General features: G+C 43.2%; 1 protein-coding gene across 7 annotated transcripts in view; it reads left to right on the plus strand.

Annotated features, from left to right (window-relative positions):
• Positions 1 to 25865, plus strand: part of LOC128256772 (nephrin) — a 63647-nt gene extending 37782 nt beyond the window's left edge. For 3 of the 7 annotated variants that reach the window (XM_052987377.1, XM_052987380.1, XM_052987381.1), the window contains 9 exons: positions 122 to 400; positions 460 to 741; positions 1200 to 1623; positions 2076 to 2242; positions 3548 to 3739; positions 12710 to 12864; positions 14712 to 14823; positions 18974 to 19155; positions 24815 to 25865. In XM_052987377.1, coding sequence (XP_052843337.1) covers positions 122 to 400; positions 460 to 741; positions 1200 to 1623; positions 2076 to 2242; positions 3548 to 3739; positions 12710 to 12864; positions 14712 to 14823; positions 18974 to 19155; positions 24815 to 25477 — 2456 coding nt within the window. In that variant the 3' untranslated portion in view covers positions 25478 to 25865. Of the gene's footprint in view, positions 1 to 121; positions 401 to 459; positions 742 to 1199; positions 1624 to 2075; positions 2243 to 3547; positions 3740 to 5047; positions 5198 to 12707; positions 12865 to 14711; positions 14824 to 18973; positions 19156 to 24814 lie in introns of those variants that run through there. The other 4 variants (XM_052987382.1, XM_052987378.1, XM_052987379.1 and 1 more) reach the window with 4 other exon arrangements.
• The last annotated feature ends 2135 nt before the right edge of the window (positions 25866 to 28000 follow it).

Below are 28000 nucleotides of genomic sequence, written 5' to 3' on the forward strand. Positions count from 1 at the left end.
GCTTCTTGTTGAGATTTAGTAAACCTTTGATCTTGTTAGACGTATAACAATGACACAAAAAGGTCAATCCAAAGGGATTTCTGTGACATCAGCCAACCATACTTCTACCTTTTACCTCCAGATCGACCCAAGTTCGTGCCGCCACCCTCGTCGACGGTGGTGGGTGCGGAGGGTGAGTCGGTGCAGGTATCGCTACAAACCAAGGCCAATCCCACCCCAGTGGAGTATAAGTGGACCAGGGATGGGGTCACCATTCCGCAGGACGGCGGCCATCGCATCTTCGCCGATGGTGGCAGTCTGAATTTCACCCGCCTGCACCGCGATGACTCGGGGATCTACTCCTGCAGCGCCTCCAACTCGCAGGGCAAGGCCAGCCTGAACATCACCCTGATGGTGGAATGTGAGTACGCCACTCTGTGCGATTTCCCCAAACGGACTAATTGTGGTCTCGCCCTGCAGATGGAACCACCATCAAGTCGGTGTCGGAGAACATTGTCGTCAATCCCGGCGAGGACGCAATGCTCTCGTGCAGCGTGGAGGGCAAGCCGCTGACCGAGGAGCATGTGAAGTGGGAGCGGTTGGGCTACGACATGACCGTGAAGACCTCGACCACCTTCGCCAATGGCACCTCCTACCTGCACATCAAGGATGCCCAGCGCGAGGATGTGGGTAACTTTCGGTGCGTGGCCGACAATCGAGTGGCCAATCCAACCAACCGCGACATCCTGCTAATTGTCAAGTGTAAGTAGTCTGAACAGTAGTAGTAGTCTGAACAGTAATGAGTAAAGCAAAGTCTCAGAAAATTTCACGAAATTGCAAATTTTTTATAATGTGTCGGTGATCCTGGGTAAAAGTCCCATGCAAACTTGTTTTCCATTATCCCAGGTTCCGCTGTGTAGCTAATAACACCGTAAATCCCATAGGTCACATTAAATAAACTTTATGTTTTTGCCATAATAAACTGCCAATGCACCACAGAATAATAAATAAATTTGGAATATGATGTCAAAGTTCTCTTATTTTTCAACATTAAAATCCGGTCTTTAGAACACAATTTAAATATTTTATCCGAATTTTTATAGCAGTAAAAACAAGCTTTTTATTTATGTTATAATACTGTTCTTGGAATTTATTTGTTGTATATATTTTTCATCTCTGTAATAACCCCTTCTCAACACCTCATTACATACCTGCTCCAGTTGCTCCTGAGATTGCCAAGGCTCCGACGCTTTTGCGAGCTGCCAGCGGGACAGGGGAGCGGGGTCGACTGCCTTGCCGGGCACAGGGTGCGCCCAAGCCGCAGTTCATCTGGCGGCAGGACAAGAAGGACCTGCCCATCAATCGCACGTACAAGTACGAGGTGGAGGAGCGCAAGATAGACTCCCTGACCTACGAGTCCTCCCTCATCGTGGACAAAGTGGCGCCGGCGGATTACGGCGCCTATGAATGCGTGGCCCGGAACGATCTTGGCGAGGCGGTGGAGACGGTGCGTCTGGAAATCACCTCGCCGCCGGACCCACCCATCAGCCTGAATATCCTGAACACCACCCACGACACCGTCACGGTGGCCTGGACTCCGGGCTTCGATGGTGGCCTCAAGGCCTCCTATCGAGTGCGCTATAGGTGAGTGATATTGCGACTTGTTACATATACACATCGAGCAAAAAAGCAATTTTAGCTAGGTTTTGAAATCACATTGAATAAGTGTTTAGTTTTTCAATCTAAAGGATATGAATTTGCCTTTTTTTCTATAACAAAAGGCCTAAGTTGAGAATTTTTATGTTTTGATGGTAAGGAAAGAATTTCAGGTGACTTTGACATTTTCCTATTAAAAACCCATTTCTAAATTTAGGTCATAAACTGAGATAGCTTTTCCAGCTAATAGCTTTTATAAAATATTTTTCCTCTTTACGATAAGCTAAAAATAGTGTTTCCCCAAAGAAAACGTATGCTATTTTCAGTTTAAAACTTACTTTAACCTCTTCTTACAACTGAAGATTTTGCATAATTTTTCTGCGTGCAACTGTCAAGGGTCCTGGCACTAATGAAATTGCACTCTGGCCTCTCATTTGCAGGATGGCCGACCGCGAGCAGTACAAATACATCGATGGGCTGCCCAATAGCCACAAGCTGACCATCGGCGGGCTGCGCATGAACACGCTCTATCTGTTCTCGGTGATGTCCCGGAACGAGCTGGGCCAGAGCTCCTACCTGCCCGATTTGGCACGGGCCGAGACCAAAGGTAAGTCCGTGCGCCCCTGAGAACGGCATGCAAATTGCAAATTGGGCGCGAGTGCCGCACTCGACCAGCGATGCCGACATTGATTTATTCCAGTCCGCCATTTGGCTTTTATGGCCTTTCATGGCTCGGCGGAAGAATCGGAGCACGGGCATCGGGCATCGGTAACTAAGAGGGAGCTTGGTGGTGCCGGACCAGTTGTCAGGCAGCGATTCGGCAGATTTGTGGAATTAATTAGCCAGCCAGTATGATAAGCAACTATCGACCCAATTAGAAGCACGCATGGAATGAGTCAACCGAAATAATTGATGAACTAAAATTGGACCAGACACTGAACTTGGTCAAGGTCCCATGTCGTGCATACAAAGATTCAAATAAATCCGAGAATTCAAATTAGCTTTGGTGTATTTATTCAGCAAACCACATTAGCTTAGGCCTGACTAAAACTTTACGAATTAAAAACTAAAATTAATTCCACTAGATTAACAAAGAAAATTGTGGCTAAAAATATAAATATTAATTAAAACTTTCAAAGAGTCTATATATTGGCAAGACAAAAAAAAAATCAAAAACATATTTTATCCCCAATTAAAATATGTTGATAAATAAATTACGTGTTGTTGGCAATTTAAAATTATATTTGTTGTGGTTGCAATTCGAATGGCTAATATGTCATTTTAAGCTTGACAAGTTTTTGTACGCTAATGAAATAAGGGTAGGAAGTCGAAGTATTTTATAATCTCCTTAAATAATTTCGTTTGCTATTTAAAAACGAAAATAATAATATTAATGTCTGAAATATTTAATTTAAATTTTTCACATTAATTGAAATATTAGAATATTAAATAATGCTAATTAATATGTGCTATAAAGTATTTGGAAATATAATATTACACTTAATTTAAAGTAAAACTATTAAATATTGGATTAAAAAGCCAGATATCAGTATACATTATTCATTTTCTCAGAAGGAAGTTTCTATAAATCTGTCCTGGACCAGAAACAATATTCATTAAATTGTTAGAACGCCTTAAAATGGTAATTTTAAAGAGTCCCTTTCAACTGCATCTGGCACCACCACTTGCGATTCAAACAGATTATGAAGCGTAAGAAATGGCCCATAAACAGACATGGCCATGGGGGCATGGGCATATAATGCCGTCAGGCTCCGATTTGTTGTCTCACTCAATGATCTCGTCCCGACCCTTGCTGCTCTTAATTGGAACTGCATTACTGCCATCAACAATGTCAATGACACCGACGACACCGACGATGCACCACCGCAAATGGCCTTCCGTCCGCGTCCAGCAGAAGCCCCGCCCCCCTCGCATCCGGCCTCGTCGCTGGGAGGCGGACCGCCGACCACCAGCCAGACGCCGCTGGGCGGCACTTCGGGCATGCTCCTGGTGGGCGTGGGCGCCGGCATAGTCGTTGTCCTGCTCAACGTGTTTGTCATCGGCTGCTGTCTGCACAAACGGAACGAGAAGCGTCTGAAGCGAGGTGAGGGGATCCGCCGTAAATCCGGCGGTTGCTGCTGCTGCCACACAGGGAAAAATACCCAAGAACCAGTCTTTATTTCCCAAGAAATCCCATACCTACCTAATCTAACAAAATATTTTTTCAATACTTCAGCCAATTTATGTCCTTAGCATATTAAAGCCACACAATATGTTTCAGTCAAGGACTTAAAATGCAATCGCTTTTTTTAAAATTAGTATACATATATAACAAAAAGCGTTTTCAGGGGCACTACAGGTGAGAATTTAGAAATCAAGAAGGGCTTTAGAGGAGTTTCAGGTGGGTTTGAATTGAATTAAGCCAGGGGACACTTCAAAAATCTACTTATGAAAATTAAACAATTATCAACTTATAAAATAAGCATGTTTAAGACAATTATTTGATCAGTTTTGAAACGTTACATGTAGTATATATAATTGGAATCTTGTTTCATTTTATTTTTAGTTTGTATATTAAAATTTTTTAATATTTTGTGGCTTAACAATACTAAAAGTCTTGAAATGCTCTTCATTTTGGCTCAAACTTAGCTGATTTAACTCATTAAGTTTAAACATTTGAACTAAAATGCGTAGACTCTGATCTCAGTGTGCTGGACTGGTTGCCTATGACCAAGATGGGGTTCAATGGGAAGCAATAGTTGGAGCTGCAGAGCTCCATAGCTGGAATCCGTGGGCATTTGAATTTCTAATTCCCTCGGCTCGGCCCGCCGTCGCCTCAGTTATTTTCTTTTAATTTGTGGGCGTTGTCAGCGCACGTGCCCGGTGGTCAGCAATTGCGGATGGCAATGGAAATGGAAATGGCAGTGGGATTGAGAATGGGAATGGGAATGGGAATCGCGATGGGAATCGTTGTGGAATGGCGATGGCGTCGCTAATTTCATTTGCCATCACATGTTCCGGCTCCGCTTCGCAGCCTCTACGTGATTTGCGTCACTCGCCGGTCGCAAGTTGGTCTCTTTATTTGATTTCGCTGCGTGTGCTCGCCATGCCAACCGAATTCGACCCTTGACCCCTCGTCTCTATAGCCGGAATGGAATGCCTGGCGGGGTCCGAATCCGAATCCGAATCGAAAGAGCGCTTCGGATTCGGATTCGGACCCAACTGAAAACTGGGACAACAGCGCGTTCATTGCTTTGCTCTGCGCCAATTTATATTTTTATTCCTCATGATATTATTCTTTTTTATTACAATTTCTCATTTCATTTCGCATTTATTTATTGTTTTATTTCTGCAACCATGTTTTCTTGTGTTTTTGTACGTTTTCCATGGTTCCATGGCTCGCTCTGTGAAGGACTTGAACTGATGCCAGCCGAGTTAACCGAGGACTCCAGCAACACACCGAATCTGGTCATAATTGGCATCTCCCTGGCGGCATTTGGCTTTCTCCTGGTCAACGCGTCCCTGGTTGCCTGGTTCTTTGTGCATCAGCGCCGCAAAAAAGGTTATTATTATTGTTATTTATTATTTATTATTATTATTATTATGACTATTATTTTGGCTGATTTGCTGAGGCTCTTTCTTGGAGTACGGCTTTGATTAAGGTTGTTTCGGCAAGGGGTTGGTATTCCGAGCAGACAATTGCAGCGACTGCCATGTTGCAGCCGACACCACTTCCGCGACACCACCGGATACGGAAGCGAGCGCGTTGTGCAGCATCCGCTGCTCCTGTCCACCAAGGACCTAGGTCCTCGGCATGCAGCCTCACTTTATGAAGCTCACTAAACAATTTCCTGCATACGCAGGACCCACTCCACTCCACTCCACTCCACTCTATTCCACTCCAGCCCGATCACTTCTTGTAATTTCCGCAAGCCAACCAATGCCAAGCGTGGCCATGGCCAGGATACGGCAGTCGAGGCAAGAAGTCGCCGGCTGGAGTATAATGATGACAGAAAATAATGATGCATCCTGGGCAAGCCGGCAGCAGCCAAGAGAGCTGCTGTTTATTGAACGAACAAGAGACCCGGACAGCCGGCAAGACAAATGTGCATCGTTTTCTTAGCTGAATGCACAATCCTCCGGAAATCAGATTGCTTTCTCGGCTCACGGACGCCGGGGGTCGCAGGTCGCTGTTCGTAGGTCGGAGGTCGGAGGTCGGAGGTCGGAGCTCGGGCAGCACGTGTCGACAAGTGTAGAACATGTTGGCTGAGGGCTGTCTATTAAATCGAAATTATTTTTCACCACTCTCTGGTGGTGCCAACTTTAAAATAAAAATCCTGACGCCATCAGTCCTATTGTTACCATTTTCTCCGGCTGGCTTTCCTTAACAATCCCATCGCATTCTGACTGGCAAATTTGAGACGTGGCGCGCACACGGCGTATACGCAATGTGCCAGCTCCGAATCGCTATTACGTGCAGCTAGTCGACATGCAACATGCAGCTTGGTTGCTGGCTAACCAAATTATTTCCGTTGTACCGGGCAACAAAAAAATAGAGCTACATCGTGAACTCAATACGGCGGTCGAAGCGCTCAAAAAAGTCTGAATAATAGTCACACAATTTATGCAAACACATAGTTCGTTTTTCATAACTTGGCATTGAAAAGTGCATTCCGAAAAATTGATTATTCTTCAGTCTTTTAGTAACCAAAACTAGGGTTTTGCATATAAAATAGAATTAAGATCAGTTGATAGCGGATGTTAAACCGAATATTTAGAATCAAAGGCTATGTTCCTTTTAGCCTCAGCAATTAAAAAAAGGTTAAGGTGCACTTTTGAAAGGTTTTTTTTATTTATATTAATTTGTTAAAATCTTAACTCTGCCAATACCAAGCAAAGAGTTATTTTATTTTATTTTTTTTTTTTGTTTTTTACGTTGCTTTCGACTTTTCAAAATTATTTGGAAATGGATTGAAGGAATTTTCAAATCATGTATCCTAAAATAATATTATAAATGCATGTTGCATTAATGTGTACGTGTTATTTGATAGTATCAAGAATTTCTATTTCTTTTTTACTTTTTGTTTTTGGTGAGGGAACCATGCTAAATGCCTTTTGTTTAGCCAGGGTGTTGGCACCATATGAGGACGACTTCGAGTTATATTTGCTGCTGTTATATGTGCGCTGTCATACTGTTTGCGTAAACATTTGACTTATGAGTTGATTTACATCTCTTTCTCTTTTAGTGAAAAGTTTTGATTCATTAAGCGAACGGAAATGGGGGCGACACGCCCCGAAACTAAACTAAACTGACTTAATCGGGCAAGCACAAAATGTGGGCCAGTTATTTTTTGACATTTTCAAACGGGAAGCGCGAGTAGCATGAACTACAGCCGCAGGACATAAATAAGAAATTTCCCTAAGAATCCCAGGCCGGGCCAGACTCCATTATTTCTGTCTTTCGTTTCGTTTCCAGTGCGGCACAGTTGAACAAATGGCGAGTGCCGGGATATGAATGCAGTCCCGTTCCACACAAAAGAAAATTCATATTTCAGTCCTGTTGCAAACAAACACAGCAAAAACCCTCCTGGAAGGAACAACATTTTTATGACAATGTACGGAGAGTGGTTTTGGTAGCCCCATCCCCTTATCCCTGTCAAAAGCCGATAACTGACAATGCCCAAAAGGATTTTTACTTTTCCCGTTTTGAGTGCTCACAATTTTTCCATCCATTTTGCTTTTTTCTCATATTTTTTTGTTTTTTTTTTTTTTGAAGTTGTCAGAGAAACTGGTGCGTTGGCCAGCCGGCGGAGGGGGCGGCTTTTGGGAGTGGGAGTGGGAGAGGGAGTTGGAGGACCCTGTCGGGGGATATCTCTCTGCATATTTCAATGTTTTCGCCGGCGAAACTTGACTTGTGTTTTTGTTGCAGCCCTTCGGATATGCATTTTTAATGTGCATTTGTGCCTTTGTGTCAAAATGCCGCATGGCGCACAGAAAGGAAATCCATCCCGCCGCCCAGCACCAAATCTCATCTCGGTCCCAACCATGCCAAATCCAAATCCAAACCCAGACCTAACTCTTCGGCAAACCAAAAGCCCAACCGCACTGGAGGCCGCCTAAGAAGCCTTTCGCTGTAGTTGTCGCTGTCCGATAAACTATGCCAAAAGTCTGCGGTTGGCAGCTGGTCCAGTGGTTCAGCTCCGTCGCCGACTGCTGGTCGTCCGTCGGTCCGTTGGTCCGTCGGTCCGTTGGTCCGTTGGTCCGACGGTCTGCTCATTCTCATTCTCATTCCATTGCCGGTCGGTCATCGACCACACAGCCGCCATGGACTAGAGAGCGGCAGTGACCATCGCATCGCATTGCATCGCCACAGCCACAGTCAATGACTAGTGCCCAATGCCCAGTGCCACATATATCATTCCCGTATGAGCTGGGCCTGAGCCGGAACATCCAGAATAGCGCCATCTCCACTGTTTATTGCCTTTCGCCTGGCCTCGCAAGCTGAAAGGGCTAAGCATCCATACACTGAGGCCTAAAAGACGTAGAGTTCTCCTAACTTGTTTTTCAAAGATCTGGTTTAAGAAGATTTTCAGAACATTTTAAGAGCTACAAGACACATATAATGGTAGTTGGTTCTAAGTAACTTGTAGATAAAAGAGAAAAAATCTATGTAAAGACCTAGAAAACATAATAATTTTAGAAAAAACAGACAGACTTATTAAAACTATATTTTCAGTTTCTTTTTTGGGTATATACAAATTTCTTTATTTTATATATGCCCACCATATTTAATACTTACTAAGAAATTAACCAAAATCAAGAAATTAATTCCTCAAAAATGTGCTCATCTAAAAGTGATTGAGAATTCTCTTAAATAAACTATTCAACTAGCACAAGCTATATCTGCTCTGGTTTTGAATAACATTCAACATAAACTAAAACATCTTCTATTTACTTTGCCGAGATCTGTTTTTTGAATACCTTAAAGAATAAAAAAGTTTTTTACGTGCCCTTGCACTCCCTAACCCACTTAAGAGGCCAAAGAGCAGTTGCATCAAACAATTGCTGCACAGCATTCGCGAGTGGTTAACAAAGTTAGGGCATGGGTATAGGCCCATATGGCAATAGATTTTTTGGCACAAACAAAAAATGTGCCAACTTTAGCTAGAGCCCAAAAAGAAAAGAAAATAGAGAGCACCCATCAACACCGAGGGTGTATTATCTTTTGGCCAGGAGGAAAAACTTTAGAACGAGTGCCGGCGCAAAAATGAAATGGCCCGCAACCCGATCTCGGGGATATAGTTGAGTGCGACACTTTTACGACTTGGCGGGGCGAAACTTTTATGCCAACGTTGCCACCAGCGATAAGACCACCCCAACCATCCCACCACCCCAGCACCTCCCAGCACTTTGTAGGACCTACCACTACCACTACCACTACCACTACCACTACCACTACCACTACCACTACCACTACCACTACCACTACCACTACCACTACCACTACCACTACCACTACCACTACCACTCCACTCATCCTACCTCCCATCCCGATGGCTGCTCCACTGGCGAGCACTTGACTTTGACACTCTTTAAACAATTGACGGGGTCCCAGGGAGACGGTGGCCAGGGCACTGGGTACTGGGCACAGGGCTTTTTGGCGTGCGTGCCAGAGCTGCGACATCGAATGCGAAGAGATAAGCGCACAGACTGTGGTGGTCAGGAAAATCGGGGAAATGGGGAAAATCGGTGGAAATCGGGGGCAGTTTCGGGTGGCCAGAGTGGCTGGCTCAGCAATGTCGAAAAGTTTGCTGCTTAGGCAACTGGCCATGACAGGCCAAGGGAGAGTAGCGGATCCATTTGCGGCGTAGAATGGGAGTTCATAAATTCGCCAATCCCGCACCCTGAAACAATGCCCTCAAATAGCTCAGCGGACTGGCTGCTCCATTCAAATGACCAAAGAGCAAATGGCACAAAAGCGGACAGATCCACTACGGCGCACCGCAAGTCCGGCCAGTGAATAATTGAGAGCTGTTGCCAGGACAGGCGGCTTACCAGAAAAGACCTTCAAAACAGACGTCGCCGTCATTAACGTGCCCAGATGACCGCAGAGTCTGTCTAAGCCGCGCCCCACATATACATATACCCACAGACGTATATAGAAAGGGATATGGACGGGGTTTGCCGAGCATAAGTGCAAAATTTGTAATCTCCTGGCGGCGTGGCGGAGCCGCAAAGTGCAACGGAAACAGGAAAAACAGCTAGTACCGAATGCAAGCACGGATTATTTGACATTTGTGTAGACGGGGAACACCGCAATGTGTCCACCACCAAGAGTGATAAGCCCGCCCACCGGCCGTTAATACCCTGCCGTTTGGTCACACATTCTGCCTTCCGTCTGTCTGCGGCCTCGAGTTTTCCCGGCAAATCGCGCTTAGGATTTATAGTTTTTTTTTCGTAAGTGGAAACCAAAAAAAAAAAAAAGCATCAGCAGCTAACTCAGGCTTTTATATATCATGAAATATTCATGATAAACACAAACTAATCTAGGCATTTCAAGAAGCAGGCTTGCACTGAGGGAAAAACATTGATTTTCCTTACAAAAAATATGAAATTTTTGTTCTAATTTTTCCTAACTATTATATATGGTAAGCCTATCGCTTAGGTCCTTGTTCCTTAGCCAAAAGTATGTAACAGGTAAAAGGAACCGTTTCCGATCTAGCTTATAATTTTACAAAAATGTAAAAAGTTAATTTTTTATGGATTGCCTTAAAAAATTTTAGAAATTTATTTTGATTTATTGTTTTTCATGTACGTATTTAAAAAAAACAACTATTCAGACCAGACCTATATTTTATCAAGAGTACGTAAGAGTGAAGAAAACATATGTCCGCTTTTTCACTCTAAGGTAAAATGTTAGCTGAGCTAAGCATTAGCGAAATATTTAGGTAAATTGTATTATCTTAACATTTTGATTATTTCTTAGTTTAAAAACAGAATACCAGACCTTTTTTTTCCGTGCCTGCTCTCATCTTTTGTTTGATAAATACATATAAGAGGACTCGGGCTCACTATTCGCTTAAATGCACTCGTGTGGGTAAGCGGTCATGTTTTTAATTGCCTTAATTGATTAAAGCCAGATCTATTATTTTAAATGGCGCCCAGCACCCATCACCCATCACACAGGCGCCCTTCTGCCTGCCACTCGTTTGTCGTCATAAATAAAACAACTGACAAATGCCGAAAATGTTTTTAACTCGCTAAGCCATAAAATCAGTGTGATTTTGCCGGATACACATGTGTACATATACGTATACAGGGCGCTGTCATCGGCAGAACTGGTACAGAGATATCTGAGCCGTTCAGAACTGCGGCGCAACATTTAAATGCATTTTCAATTTTTAATTTTTTACCTATGAGAGCCCACACAAAATTGTATAGATTCCGAATCGTGTGTGCGTATGTTTAATGAATTAAAATACAACACTGGCAAATGTTGGTCAATCATAAAAAATGCAAATTGAAGCAATGGCAGCACAAACAAACAACATAAATACAGAAATACACACGAAATGGAGACAGAACAAAGCAATTTGGTTTCGAACATTCGGCTGCAATTGGTTAAATATTCATTATACATCGGCCAACATGGGCACCGGCATACAAAACGTAAACGTGTATAAAGTAATTTTGATAACTCCCAAACATTCAATGTTATTTGTGCAAATTAACAGAAAACGCCAATTTTATCGACTAATAGTCCCCGCATGTCACGTAACTGGAGGACGTGCCGCCCAGCTCCCCTATATATCGTCTTATATATCCTTGAAAATGTATTATTAAGAAACCAGTGGGCCATTATATCTTTGCATAGCTTGAGGAGGATGATGATGGCAATGGTGCCGATAGCAGCTGAGTGGCAGGGCAATGTCCATTTGCCATTACCCATTTACCTATCGCCATAAGTAGGAACCTGGGATAAATGGGGGCCACATGGAGCCACACGTGTCTATGGCTTTTTGCTTTTCTGCTGACTCCGCTCAGGCCGAAATCATTGTAAATTCTGTGTCAGCCTGCAAAAAACACTTAAGAATAACAAAAGCCTTGATTACACACAAAAAGGTTATCGGTAAATGGAAAAATGATATAAAAAACGGCATTTATTAATGTTGTTAACAACATAACTATAACTTTGTTGCCTTAAGTTTATTTAAATTAGGTCATCCGGTCATATTTGTCATACTTGTTTTCATTTTTTTATATCGAATCAGTAAGCACCGGAATTCTTTCAAAAACATTGGGGCTTCATTCGACTTTTTAACTTTGTATAAGTTGGCATTTGTGTATTTGAATAAGGTTAAAGCCGTTTTCCCAATGCAGCAGCAGCAACAGCCAGGCTTTTGAAACACCTTTAAAATATATCCTATAACCATAATTATTTTTATATACTTTCCATACTCCATCAACTCGCAAAACTGGAATGTGCTACAAAAATGGACTACACTTTGCGGCAAACACGTGTTAACCTTTGCGGAAAATGTATCATAAATCATTTAATTGCATTTTTACCTTTGGCCGGCTGTCAACTCATTTATATTTCCCGATGTGCACTACTTTGTGTCCGACACGGCATCGAAATGCACATCAACGAATGCTGCGACAAATGTGAATAATTAACACAATGCCGACGACCCGTGTAAACAACCGAATCCATCCCCCTTGAAAAACTCCCATTGCCCAACCACCACCCACCCAACCAATATCCAAACCACTCCTGTTTCTGGCACTTTGACAATCTTGACTATTTGCATTTGATTTGCATTGCCCAAAACCTGCAACTACAACACAATTGCCCACCTCGAATCCACCTTCTGCCGCACTGCATCAACTCCCGATCGAAATAAAAAAAACCACCACTACCCCACACCACCACCAACACCACCATCATCTGGCACCGCTGCGAATCATCAATTTTCGGGATGTCACTGCCAATTACACCTTTTCAATATTTGTGCACATACCTTGCCGTTGCTGGTGGCGTCGGAATTTTTTATGCGCCGGCATTGGAATACAGTGGCGGAAACTACAAATCAACCGGCAAAAACGGCCACCATCGAGATGTACGCGCCCAGTTCGTATAATGACACCGTCACCGGCGAGACGTTGTCCAGCGTTTCGGAGAAGAGCGAGTCGTACTCCAATGAGGGCAGCAGCCAGCCGGAATATATTGTGAGTATATACGGATCTATCTACCTACGAACCGACTATTTTCTGGTTCTGGTTCTGGTTCTGTTTCTGCTACCATTTTTTCCAATTTTTTCCCCATTTTTGTGCTTTTTTTATGGATGAGCATGAATATGCAATTTGTGAATGGGCACAAAAACGAACAGAACCGGGGGGGAAGGAAAAGCGTCGGCAGTGGAAAATCGTCTGGCATTTTAGGCATTTTCCATTGCTAAATAGATGTCCTGCAGGCGCAGAGGCGTCACGTGGCATTTTCACCGCCAGAGCCTGGAGTGATTTCCCCGAAGTCGTTCAATTTAAATATTGCTTTCCCACAATCTTCCTGCTGTATCCACCAGCACGATTTCCAATTCATTATTAGGGAGTATCAAAAGTTTGCAATTTTATAAAGATTGTGAACTTAGTCTTACTTTAATTTGAGTACTATAGAAATCAATTATCGAAGGAAAATATGCTGAATAAAACATGTTTTGTTGCATCAATTAAAAAAAAGAGAGTAAGAAATTCGATTTTCAATTATTGAAGGAAAATATGCTGAATTAAACATGTTTTGTTGCATCAATAAAAAAAGAGAGTAAGAAATTGGATTTATAGTATTGTAAAGTTTTTGATTAGCTTTTTCTTCTTTTTTAACTCGGACAACGAAGTTATTAAAAATCAAAAAAATTACCTAGTATTTGTATTTTAATATTTTAACAATTTCATGATAAAGGATATTAATTGTTTAAAAAGAAAGCCTCATGAGTATTGAAATAATTTATAAAATTCTTTTAAAGTATTAAAGGACTAGATAGGCTTAAAAATATAGCAACTTCATTATTTTTAATTTCTCTGTAATGAAAACCTGTTACACAAGTTTACAATTAAAGCCCATTAGATGTAATGCCAGAAAATTGGTTAGAAGCCACCAAAATAGCTTCAGGTTAATTCCAGAGATGAAACAAATATTCTTAAGATGGCCTCAATATACCCACAACAAAGCATTTAGTAAGCCACAAAATAAATTAAAGGCATGATAGGGCTTCGAGTCGAATGCAGGCAGTCTGACTAACTCCAAATGTTGAGGGTGGTCACAACAGAAATCCCCCTGGCCTGCGGCCCTGGGTTTTCAATTATGGCCCATGCTCGAAATGAGGGCCTGTCGAGTGAATGGCAGGAAGTGCCAGACCAGGGCCAGACCGAGATGAAGCCCATGAACGGGTCCAGACCAGCGGAGCGGAAACGGAAGCGGAATGCCGACGTCGTCGCTAAGACGTCGTGATTAATTACGCGACGCTGATGATGATAATGATGAGCCTGCGAGTGGGCTAAAGCGGAGAATAAAACAGGAACTGGGTCTGCTACCGAATCTGGATCTGGATCTGAGACAGAGACTGAGACTGAGACTGAGACTGGGGAGTTGCTTCAAACAAATCGTTTCAAATTATTAAAATCATTTATTATGGCGGTAATCTTGCAGCGGCAGGAAAACCGCAGCAACTGCCTAACCCGCAGAAGCTGAAGTAAAAGTATGTAAAGTGCGTAAACTGCGACCGCGCGTGTTATAAATCAGTCCCCGATCGGATCCCAGTTGTCCTTGCTTTTTGTCCTTGCTGTCCTGGATGTCCTGGATGTCCTGGTTGTCCTCGCTGTCCGTGTGTCGCCGCTGTCATTGTGGCTGTCAATTACGCGCCAACGACTTTCAACGCCTTTGCCAAAGTATGCCAAAAAGCAAAGTGTGCAGTAATTACGGGGCATTACTCAGATGGGAATGAGAATATAAATTTATATATACCCGACCATGTCGCATCTGCCGTTCCTCACACAGCTATTTTATCCTTCTTTATTCGCAGGATGAGGCGCGCAAAAAGGCGGCTTCCACGTACTTGGTGGAGGGCACGGATATGCCGCCGCCCAGATACCAGAAGGATGGCACCCTGCCAGTCATATATCCAAATAATATTGGTAAGTACATAGTGCAAAAACGATCTCCATGACACCTTTTAAGTAACACGAAAACTTAAGAAAAAACTGAAGAACCAATAAATCATTTACTAGTGTTAAGCAATTTTTTTTGGTGCCCTTATTAGTTTTCATAATATGTTATTAACTACTTAGGCAAATTATTTTAGGTTCGGAAAGCTATACTAAAATTAAATATATTTTAAAAACCATTTAAAAAATTCTAATATTTTTACTGTTTTAGAGCGAACAAAAAATATAATTCAATATAATTAACTGAAATAATAACGTTTTTTTTGTTGTTGCTAAAGTACTTTAATTATTAACTATATTTATTTTTAAATTTTGTATACATTTTCCTGTGTTTCTAAAAACAACCAGAATTTTTTAAAAACGATTTATTTTTCCGAGTACCAAACAAAGGAGCCAAAAATACGTTTTAGATAATTAACTTTCGGGCAAAACAAAGTTGGGACTTTGCACCGCTGTCAAACCGTCAGCAAACCGACCGACTCCCCTCTTAACCCTCTAAAGCCCCAACTGCCAACGGTTGCACTCGTTTTGGTTTGATTTTTATGCCATGATTGCAGCGCAATCAAAGCAAATGTTAAAAAAAAGGGAAACGAAAATAGCAAAAGTACGAATGGAATGGTCAGGAGGAGGAAATAAATATACAGAGAGCGAAATCGAAGCATTTGGGTCGTAAGGAGGGAAGTGTGTGAGCTGAAAATTCAATTCCAGCACAACATCTCCATCTTAATTGTAATTGAGGAGCAAAGTTTTTGTCAGTCTTGATTTTCAATTGACGTACGTAAGGATGTGTGTGGATATCCTCCCATAGATTCCACATGTATGTACCTCAAGGCAGAATCCAAATCACGTGCGGTCTGCGCTAATTTAAGAAAAAAACTCAAGCCTCGAACGGTCGAATTTAAGCAAGAAAAACTGGGATTGGAAATGGAAGAATAACAGTCGAGGAAAAGGACTCCGGCTCGGACTCAATTGAGACTCAGATTGAGACTGAGGCCCAGCAAAGGACACCGTGGCAGTCTATCAAAGCATCGAAGCTGTAAGAACAACAGGAGTTCTATAATAACAATCCATCCGTCCGGTTGGAACAAAAGCAGAAAATGCATTTTAAATGCAAAAGCGTAGAAATAATAAAAATACATTAGCTGCAGAACTTATCCCCGGAAGGAAAAGTGCCGGAGACTCTGGCATAAAAAATACAATTACCTTGTGTCAACGGCAAAAAAATTTGGAAAGCGCTATTTCTCTTCTTATTTTTCTCTCCCTCTGAGCGTCAAATAAATGTGCTGGGGCATTTTTCCGGTTCTCATAGATAAACTAGAGGTGCCTTCGTGAGCATGTTTGATTTTAAAGTACTATTAACCGTATAATTCGATATAATCTCATACTTCAAAAGTTACTATCTTGAGGTTTTCGCTTTATTTATGACCGAAGTACGCCTTGTTCAGGAAATTCAGTACTTTCAAGTTAACAAACTGTTTTTTGAACATTTTATAATGCAAATTATGGAAATGTTTTAATTTTGATGCAACATTTTGATAAATCTATATTATAATACAATATTACCATATGCTAGTACTGAAAAATACATAAATTTTAATATTCTTATGGATGGCAAATAAAAATGTGCTAGTATTTTTATGTGACTTTAATTATAATTTAAGCAGACACTTTGTGACAAACATCACGTGCTCATCTCTAGGATAAATCGAAGACACGGTCTTTCCCCCCACTTTTCCACCCAAAAGCCCCCACCGCCACCCACTTTTCCACCACGAGGTTTCTGCGGCGACACGCATAATTACGTATGTATGTACTACTCGGGTGTTCGTGAGTACCGCCATTTTCTTTATGCCCGAAACAACAACAAGAGCACAGCAAAACGAGCTGAAAAGTAAACACGCCGTGGGAGAAGAACAACAAAGACAAAAGAAGCGAAGAAAGGCAGAAAAGAAAGCAAAAAGGGAAGAAAGGAAAGGACGAAGGCAAGAATGAAGCGCCGGAGAGGAAAGTGCAAAAGAATCCCCCACGTGGCACAAAAAATTAAAATGCTTGCCGGAAGCTGAATCTCAAACAAGCGAGCCCAAGGCTGTTGTTCCAAGCGGACGGAAAAGCGGGTGCTGGTGCACCACCACCCCCTTTCCCTTCCCCTTCATCCAACAGGAAAAGCTGGGGGGCGGCATGCACATGAGCTTAACGGGCGGGGCAAACGGAAATTCTTTTTGTTAGTTGGCGTCACATTTTTTATCAGAGTTTTTTGTTGAATTTAAATTTGGTAGTGAGTGATGGGTGGTAGTCAGTAGAATTACCAAAAAATAAAAAAAAAAACACGATCAACAGCCGAAGGGATTTTCCATTTCCCCCCGCCCCCCACCTCCAACAGTTGCAATTTCGTTTACCATTTATGCAGTTACACGACGAAAGCGGGAAAGCCGCTCTTTTAATGAGACGCTTTTTCACACGTTGCCATTTTAATGAGCAGGAAAAAGCAACAAGTCCGTAGCTCTGACCCAGTTTTTGACCTTGAATTAGTGCAAAAGCCTTTAAACCAAAACCTCCTTAAAACCCCCTTGGTTAACGGATATTCCCTGACTATAGCTCATGGCTGGACCCCCATTTTTCAGCATATACGTGAAACATTTCTTTCCTCAACTCCGGCCCAATGTTATTAATATCAGATGAGCTGGCAACTGGGAACTGGCAGCTCCAGATAGTGCTCCTGACCCGGGCAACAATTATGCAACTACCACAGTCTCAAATTGGAACAAAAATATACTTCTTTGTTCGAGTTTTCTTTCCGGCACAACAATGTGACGCTGATCGAAAAATCAATAATTCATGAGTGACTGTCTTTTGAGGAAACACGCCCACATATGCGGAAGTAAACAAGCCACAAGATGAACAAGGCCCAAACTCAGGTCTACCACAGGGTTTCCTTCGATTTGTCGTTGTCAGGCAGCCGCAGACTCGCAACTTTGTCCGGAAAATTATTGTTGCGAGGTCTGAGGGTCCCAACCCTCAGAAATTCAGCGATGTCACAGTCTATTTTAGAAAATTACAAATTTGTTACGTTTGCGGCTTTCACGCCTCTGCAGCTGACACACGCTTGCTTTTTCACGGAACGTGTCAGTATGTCGGGCCAATTTGTCACGCCCCAAGCAGGTTGCCTTATGGCCAACTGAAGACTCCATTGACATTTGCATATTTATTGGACGAGCTTATCAGCAATGTCGCAAGCATTGCAATTAATGGCCATCGTTTTCTTTTGCTTTCCAAACGTTTGCACATGAAATCGGCCAGAACCAAACAGCAAATTGTTGCACGCTACGTGAGCTGGCCATATGTACAGGTGTGTTCTCATTTTCAACAAATTTTGTTGGGCGAAAATCTTAAAAAAGTTCACGAGAGTAATGTTTACTTTAAATGGACAGAAAACATTTTATCTCAGTTAAATAATTTAGGTAACCCTTCAAATGTCAGTCCACCCGGGGGCGCCAAGTAATACTTTAGTTGATCTTCTTAGGTCTGTAAAATCTATAAAGTGTGTACAATTCCAGTGGGAAACTATTTATGTCTGCAACATATATCATTCCAAGTTTACAACGATTAATAATAAGCTAGCCTCTATATAATGCACACACATTTTTCGCAAGTATAAAAGTTACAAATATGTTTTAAATTGGCTTAAAATCAGCTGGTAAACAGAATACGAAAACGGGAACCGAGCAATAGGATGCATATATGTGCTTATTTTTCGAATATACAACCTATCGTTTGCAGTTTAAACATGAAAATTGAATGCGTTTTGCATTTCTCCATTTGAGGCTGGCCAGGCAAACAGCGTGCCCCGCTTATGGCAGCAATCGAAGCTTAAGCCATAGCAACGGCCATATATATGGGAAAAAATATAGGAAAATAATCAGTAGAGCGCAGCACGTACCCGACAAAAAAAAAGTGGAAAGGAATCGGGGGGTATTGGTAAGCCATTAAAATCAACCCAGAGCAGGCTAAAGTGGGCTTAATGGCCACAAAAAAATAGCATCAATGCATATAAAACCGAGCTCACTTTGACTTAAGCACATATTAACTGTATACCGTTTTTCCATCTCGATATTTTTTCCAGTGAACGCCTGTACACTGCCGCACCCGAGGCACAATAATGGCAGTGCCGCCATCCACATGACCCGGGATGATCAGATGCTTATAAGCAAGGGCGTCTATATTCCGTCCCCGTCGCCGGCGCCCCCGCCAGATGGCTCCTACTACAACATGAACAGCGACCGATACTTGTCCTATCCGCCAATGGTGAGTGAGATCAATGAACCAGCCTTCACGGGTGGGATTCCAGGCGGGGATTTGGCTGAGACCCAGGCTTAATTGCCCGCATCTGCAGTTACCTTCTTTGATCCGACGCCCCAGCCATTGGCGCCTGGATTACTGCGCTCAATTAACCAAAGTTTTGCAAAGGACACTTGGCATTTTGCATCCCGCCATGCGAACGGGGCGGGTCCATAAATCCATGTATCGATCTGGGCGAGGAGGGGCATAGAGAGTATGCTGATGCCGGAGCATGCCCATTCCCGCCGGCACTTAACGCGCTTCGACTTTTATAATCCGCTACACTGTAGAGACAAATGACAAACTTAAAAGCATTATAAGTAAGCCCCCCCGAAGCACACTGCACTGCTGCGCGTTGTTGCACTGCTCGCAGAGTAAACACTATTTTCCCCAGACAACAATTTAATATCACGCATACGCCGCGTACGCCAGATGGCAGTGTGGCATCGTGGCTTTTACGACGAAGAAGGAACGCTTACAGATGCGACAAAGTTTTCGGCCCCGCTTCACTCATAAAGCGGCAGCGGGAATGCCAGGGCCAAAATGTGTCCCCGATTTGGGGGTCCACCTCCGAAAGGCATCGGAGCCGGTCAAGGACATGTGATGTCCGATCCATTCCCCTCCATTTCAAGGCGGATGCCACACATTCGAAGCTTGTCGCATTGCCTGCCAATATAAATTCCGCAAATTTCACAATAAACATGGGGAAATCAATTTTCGGAATTTATGTTTCCGACGCTTCTTTTAGGGCACGAATGTCCGCTTTCTCGGACCTGATGACTCCTGGCACTAAAGGGGTGCCAATGCGACAGCATAAGACGACATCCGACGTGGGATGACAGTCAGCTCGTTTATGTGTCGTCTCAACTTGGCTGACGCTCAATAATTGTATAAATTAGGTGGTGGGGAATCGAAACTGCAACAGCAGCAGTAGCAGCAGCAGCAGCAGCAGCTGGATAGCAATATCCCACCATCTGGCTGCACAGCTAATATAATAATATTTATGCTTAGCAGTTGACCATGTTTATGGCCTTTATACGATTTGTTAAGTTATTCAATTGTGTCCCGCTCCCAGAGAGTACACAGTTAAATGATGTGGATGTGGTTGGCGGTATCAAGTGTCCACTGCCCACTGAATCCCAGCATCCCAACAGTCCAGTATCGCAGTATCCCAGTGGCCAGTGCTCCGTCATCGTTCTTTGCCATCGTTCGACATGGGACTAAACCTTTTGTTTGCGGTTTTTAGTCAACGAGGGAGAAAAATTCAATTTCGGTTTAGTTGGTCAACAATGACATCTCATATGTGTATGTGGATGTGTATGTGTATGTGGATATGTGTGGCTCTCCACACCCCACACTTCACTTGTGGCCCATGGAGCAGCCACTCCTTCCGCTTTGTGCGGGGAAAGGCCGGGGCCTTTTGCTATTCCACACATAAGAAATGTTTTGTGTGGATGCCAAATTGAATTATTTGATAAACATCATTAGAAAAATTACAAAATATACAGAGCTGAGCTGAACTGAGCTGAGCTGAGCGTCGGTCCAGTCCCATCGCTGTGCGGCTTCCCGAAAACATTTGGCCAGCTCTAAATTACTTTTCGAAGAGCATCTGTCTCCGTTTCAGCTTCAGTCAGCGCCACGTATCCGAATGGACAGTAAATGAATAAGGACAATTTATAACAGTAAATCAAATTAAATTTCAATTGGAAAACTTGACAACAACAAACGAAAAACTAAACAAAAAAAAAACCGAGGGCACACAGAGCTAAATAAATAAAACAAAACAAAATGGCCATCTAACAAAGTTAGAGCATCGTTTTGCACATTAGTCCCCGAGGAGGGGATGGGCGCATAAAGCTCAGCTGCCCATCGGGCCACTGTAATTGCCCATCACAACTGAATCTGGCCATAGACACAGATACGGACTCGATTAAGCCTGACCAGTTTATCACAAAGCGCTGAAAAGTGATTGAACAGCTTCTTAATCAATTTATGCTGTGGGCTGTTCAGCTGCCATTTATGGTAGCTTCCTCTGTTTGATTTATTTCAGCAACTCCATTAAGTTCACTTATCTCTTTTTATTAAGTTGAGATTAAAATATTTTAAATTAATTACACGTTAGTTGGATAGCAAGTCAAACTATTCGTTTTAATTTTCAAACAAAGATTCAAATTATTTATCGTCTTGAATTTCACTTTACAATTTTCTGTAACATTTTTTTACTGAAAAGTAATTGTCTGCTTGTACATTTATCATTTAGTAAGGGTCCATTGAAAAGTATTATATTAAATTAAATACTTTAAAAGGCATTTACTTGCATTTGAGTCGAGAAAGAAACTCAATGATAAATATAGCTATGATGTACCAAAACGACTAATTGTTGACATTCCACTTGCCATCAAAGTAAGGTTTTCAAGAACGTACATTTTCCGATGCCTTTATTTAGCTTGAAAATGATTAATTTTCTAAGCACACACAAAACTTAAAAATCTTAAAGTCAATTAATAGATACTCGTGAATTTGAATTTATGGCCACTTACACTATATTAAATCCATGATTACCTAATCTTTTCATTTGTTGAAATGTGGCTGCTTAGATGTTTTTTATGTGCCCAAACAAGTTTTTTTCTTTTCCACTCTTTTTATACATATGTTAATGATTTAAAGATAAATTAACAATTCACATTTAAGATTGTCACATGATATGGGCATTACCTTGTTTAATTTCTTATTTCTGCAGTTGTTATTATCGGAGGATAATGATAATATTGCCTTGATTGATTTATTAGGTTAATTCACATGAGAAATAATGTTTATGAATTTAATTCTGAAATCATTATAGTGAAATGAACACCTATAAAAATTGAATTTATTTCTGAAAATACATTTATTGAATCGATGCAGACGGTGTTTTCTCCATTAAAAAGGGAAACCGCCACTGTTAGCTGATTGATTCACCCTTCCGGAGCAACAGGATGTCCCAGGGTCAGCGCCTCAAGGACTTTAGCTGCCGCTCCTTTAGCCGTATCCACATCCGTTCATTGGCACGCAAAGTGGCCCGAAGTAAATGCAATTTAAAACAAGTTGTGGCCACACCCAGGCAAAACCAGAACGAGAGAATGCCAGCCCACCCACTCATCCATCCGTTGCGGTGTTTTTTGTCCAACCAGCTTGTAACTATTTAAGCGGCAATTTGTATTTTATTGCCAACTTTGGATGGCTTCCAAGGCACCCAGAACACCCAGAACACCCATTGCCACCCATGTCAGCCCGAAAATGCTCGAGTTTCATTTGGCTGGCGTTGATAAGTTAAATGCTGACTGCCGGACGCAGTTGGAATCCCTATGTGTATGTGGACTACGTGCATATGTGGCTCCGGAGCAACCAGAGCAGCCAGAGCAACCAGAGCGGAGCAGCCTGAGGGCCGGGACTTGACTTCAGCCGGACAACTTAACTACGGTTCACTTTGTTAACTTGCGTTCTGCACAGTTTTAAATTCAATTAGTTTTCGTGCGGGCGAACTCTGTATCTGGCCATTGTCCGACTGCCACTGGGCTGCCAGCTGCAAGAAAGGAGCTGAAAGCTGGGAAAGCGGAGGGCGGAGGAGCATCCGTCAGATACTTTACGCACTGGAGCGCTGTGGCTGTCATCAAAGCGAGTGATACACGAGAGTGTTTTGTTTTAAAATTCATGGGGCGGTCGAGAGTACGCAGCTGAAGCGGATTGCCGATTAAATAAATAAGGGGATCCGCTCCTTGTGGGCCATAATTTAATTTTCACTCCGCGAGCGACTGAATTGGATTCATAGACTTGGCCCGCCGGCGCCGCTTGGCTGGCCTTAATGTGGAAAGTTTCCTATTTTATGGCCAGTGTGGAGATGCCAATTGGTTATTCTATTTACCCGGAATGAAGTTCCAACTTCGGCCCAGTAACAACAATAATGAGCTGCGGCCGAGAATTAGCGAGGCGCGGCACACAAAAGCCTTTAAGTGGCCAAAAGTTTGCAGGCGGCAGCAAACCCTTTACGCCACGACCAGGACACCCTGCCACATCCTGAGCCCTGAGCCACCAAATCGTCGTGGCTTAACTCTGGAGCGCTGGAGCTCTGCGGGCCCCAAGTTTTCGTTGAAGACAATTTAACTTTGTAAACTGATACAAAATGTCCGCCCAGGTCTACTTAAGAACGCTTCTCTGTCCCGCCGCAGTCTTGTTAATCAGTGTCGAGTGTTGTGTCCCTAATGTGTTGTTGGATGTCCTGGCCGTACCATGTTAATCCCCGAGAGTTTTCAATCCTGCAATAGTGGGCACTCGATTCCCCTTAATATTCCAATTAGGTAGGTGCACGGGCCAAGTTTGCAACTCGAAAGTTGTACGTGCTGCAAACTTGGACTCGGTCTCGGACTTCTGTCCCTCTGTACTTCTGGTCGTCTGGCATGCGGAACAGCTTCCTCAACTGGCACAAAGTGTCATGTCAATTGAACTAGAAATCCACTCGCAGACAGTTCGCTTTTTTTTATCCCCTTGCCCAGTTGCCCAGTTGAGAAGTTGTCAGGAAGTTGTATTGTACTATATACGAGCGCTGACAGAAGGCGCTGTCATAATTACGGCATCGTTAGTGCCAATCTTCGCTTTAATGCCGTCTTTTCAGCACAAAAAAGTGGCCAAAGGATTCGGAGTCCAGGGTATTTGAGCCTCGGCTTAGAGCGGACTTTTGTTTGCGCTCCTCATTGTTTCATATCTCGGGCGACAGTTTAATGGGAAAACTTTTCCCGCTGAGCCGTCGGAGGAGAGCGCTCCTATTCCGCCGCAGAGCTGCGATGAAGCCGCTTAGCTAAGCCTACGCCAGCTTAATCCACACTGGAAAACCAAATTTCACTCTGAAAGCTGAATCTATTTATTTGGAAAATACACTCTTTTTAAAAGAAAATAACAACCACTTATTGGTTTTCTGTTTTCGGTTTTTATTTCAAAGGTCTTAGTTTATTTCTTATTAATGTTAATTGAATTTTAATTTCAATAGTTATTATAATTGATTATGTAAATGTTATATTTATTTTGAGATCAGCTTAAGGTAGTGGAAGAAATATGTACTTATTTTCATAGCTCTCTTGTTTTGAAGCATATAGGAATATAACTCGAGATATAAATTTAAAACGATCGTTAAATGTATTGGAAAAGGATATGTGTCTCAAAAACCGATACTTAGTATAAGCATGCTATCATGCTCGCCTGATTCACTTATCTAGTCTTGAGGACCGATGGAAAATACATTCACTACTTTTTTTTAATGATTCAATAGCTGGCAGCATAGACTGGCCATTGCTGCTATTTAAAATTGTTTTTACTATACCATGTAGGTCTTTACGTTTTACTGCTAAAAGTGAAATTCGTAATTTCCTTTCCGAAAATTTTATAAATAGCCATACATAGTAAGTTTTTGTATTAGAAGGCACTAAATAATATGAAATGGTTGGCGAATAAATAAATTAATATTACAATACTTTTATAGTTTCGGGGGTGTGTTTTCCCCTCCCGTAGAGAATAATATTTGAGGAATTCTATGAACATTCTCAAGCCAATTTTAATGCCTGTTTTCTGATGTTTTTTTTTTTTTATTCAATTCCAGGAGTACCCGGCCGCCCTGGACTTTACCGCCCAGCCGATGCCCCTGGCGCACCTGCAACCCATCACGGTGACCTCGTTGGCCACCAACGGTGGGGCCACGCTCATCGGCAACGGATCGGTGGCAGCGGTGGCCGGCGGATCGGGCACCCTGCGACGCGGCATTCTGCGCGGAGTGGTGGGCGTGCCGCAGCCGGATGTCACCCACCACACCTCTGCTGTGGGCGGTAGTCCGATGCAGATGCTGCACGACCTGCACCCAGTCAACCTGAGCGCCTCCACGCTCACCACCAGCACCACCCTGAACGGCAGTCTGCCCACGGCTACGGCCACGCTGCCCCGCCAGCCACATGGCATCCTGAAGGATCCGAATCGGAACAAGCAGCAACAGCAGCAGCACCACCAGCAGCAGCATCAGAATCAGCAGTTGCTCAACGCTAGTTTGGTGGGTGTGGGCATGGGCGTGGGAGTTCCCGTCTCTGCGCCAATGGGCAGCCTGCAGATCCTGAACCTGCCGCCGGCGGGCGTGGGACTGGGCAACAACCTGCTGATGACCACCAGCGGGGCCTTCGACCCCACGGCGGTGGGCATGAGCAGCTTCGGCGGAGTGGGCCAGACCGGCGGCATCCCGGTGGCCTACACGGATGCGGACGGACACCTCGTATAGCTGTAGGCGGGAACTGGGGCCATCAGCTGCAGCAGCGGCAGCAGCAGCAGCTGCAGCAGCACCACCACCACCACCGTGCGGATCCTCTCCGGCAGTGAGCCCCGGTTCTGAGCAGCCATCACCACGTCAGCACACATCCTATCCAGCATACCCGTACCCGTACCCGTACTCGAACTGTATCCCAGCTAGTTTAGGAGCTTTCCATTTCGGCATCTGGGTCCCCTGTCGCTAGTGTCCCCTGTCCGGCAGCCACATCCGCATCCACCCGCCATTACCTTATTCAAATCAGCCAGCGAATTAGTTTATGTAAATTTCCACCCAATTCTCAAGGCTTCGCCCACGTCAATGTGGGTGTTTATTTAGATAAGGATTCTGAGGGGGATGGGGGATGGGGGATTGGGGATTGGGGATGGGCTTGGGCTTGGGCTCAAGTCACTCTAGGGGAGTGAGCATAATTTCGCAGAGAGTTTTACTAATTAGCCGGCAGCATGAGCAGGAGAATCAGCAGCAGGAGAAGCAGGAAGCAGGCGAAAATAATTTGAAATTTCCTTGGGTGGAAAGCGCGAAACGGTCCAGAACCGTTTGACAGCTCCCGGGGGAGTACTTCGGCTCAAGTCGACTGGGCACGTGATTGCCCTGGAAGGCGCCATCGGCCATGGTCGCCGAAAGTTGAAGGTTGACAGCCGCTAGCTGCTCGGCGACCCCCAATCCCAGATGGGAGTGCTAGATTTGCCACCTCCCTTTTAATGGGGCAGCTGGAAAATCTGGGAATGGGACACCATCCGGCCAAAAAAAACACACACAGTGGAGCCTACCAAGCTCAAACTTGAACATTTAATGTAGTAACGGGTAATTTTAGGGGAAGGTAAATTGGTGTTTAAAGATATGTTTCAAAAGACTTAAGACCATTAGCTTAAAGATAAAAAATACTTTATTTGTGCGCAGACATTGAAAACTTTAAAATTTCTGTTACAAAAAAAAAAACAATATGAATGTATTTTTAAGTAGAAAAAATGCTTTAAGGTTTCTTTTCAAGTTGTCTAATTTTAAATATTTACTAGGGGAAGTTTAACTATTGAAAAATTCATTTCACTTCACATTGAAAAATTCTAAAGAAATTCGTAATTTTTTTCTTTTAATTATAGCTTTTGTTTTTGTTCAAGTTAGGAAGGCTCCTCTGAAGCTAAACAGAATGAAATGAACGTCACTGGGAATTAACCAATCTAAGTTAAAGGCTTTTATAAGAAAAGCTATAGAATCAGTGTTTTTATAGAAACTTTCCTACTATTCTTACGGAATGTAAATTGCTGAAAATCAAGGCTGCTTCCAGATAACGCCCTGGAATTTAAGTTCGCCAGCAGCCAACTCTATCTCGTGCATGGAAGTGCGCATATCGCAGATATGGTGAAGGGGCGGCCACGCCCCCGCAGCCATTATATGCAGAAGCTGGCTGTATCTTTATCTATCCGGGTGCCATTCGAGTGTCGCTGCCGCACATAAACAGTTTTCATTTGCCACTCGTCGCAGCTCAGCGAGCGTGACATGCCAATCCTGGCCTGCCTTGCCATTAGCTATTCCTTTTCCAGTTCAAGACCAGAAGAATCCCGGAATCCCAAGGACCACTCAACCCATCTCATCTCTGCTCCTCCTCTAGCTCAGCCAGCACATACCCATACTCCCAATATCCGTATCTTTGACTTTGTAGCCAAGTTCTTGGGATCCTCGAGCGTCGTGCATAATTGCCAGCAGCATTGTGTGGATTTTAATATTCATTTGGCTGTAATTGCTGGATCCGGGTCTGGATCGGGGGAGTGCACTAGTGCAGCTAGTGCTAGTCCTTAGTGGATTATCGCAAATGAATAAATGCCCTGATTTCGGGCATAGATGGCGCCGGATTTGCGGAGGTGGGGCTGCACAAACACCGAGTGTGTAATTAAAAGTGAAATTATCTTTGAAATTAACGTACGCGTAGACACAGACACAGAGAAAGAGAAAAGATGGCGGGGAAAATGAAGAAAAATGCGCGGAAAACTGAGAAGGATATTAAGAACGAAGATGAAGCAACAGCAACAGCAACTTTGTGTGTCGGCACACATATGGGTGTACTTTTGCGCTGTGGGAATTTCGCTATTGAATAATGGCTATGGCAGATGACCAGATAAAAGTTAAATGAGCGGGAAAATAAGGAGCGCTGTGATTGGACACCAGTCGAAACCTGTTGGGTTTGTGGGGGAATAGTGGCCAAAGGACACGGGACGGCAGGGACCCACTCTATACCAGATATGTGAATGTATAGCTTGTACTTAACTCGACTCGACGAGTAGTGCTGCCAAATTGCATTAATAATTAGCATTTAACTGGATCCGTAGCCCTAAGTAGCTAAGCCAAAACAATTTCGAACCACTACTCAATCAGCAAGCCAAAATCTTTCAAATTGTACAATACCACTGGGCAGAAGGCGAAACGCAAGGATACCGATTAGCGATAAATAATTAACGATTAAAAGGACAAATGCAGGTATAT

This window comes from Drosophila gunungcola, assembly GCF_025200985.1.
Source record: "Drosophila gunungcola strain Sukarami chromosome 2R unlocalized genomic scaffold, Dgunungcola_SK_2 000030F, whole genome shotgun sequence".
Classification (NCBI taxonomy): domain Eukaryota; kingdom Metazoa; phylum Arthropoda; class Insecta; order Diptera; family Drosophilidae; genus Drosophila; species Drosophila gunungcola.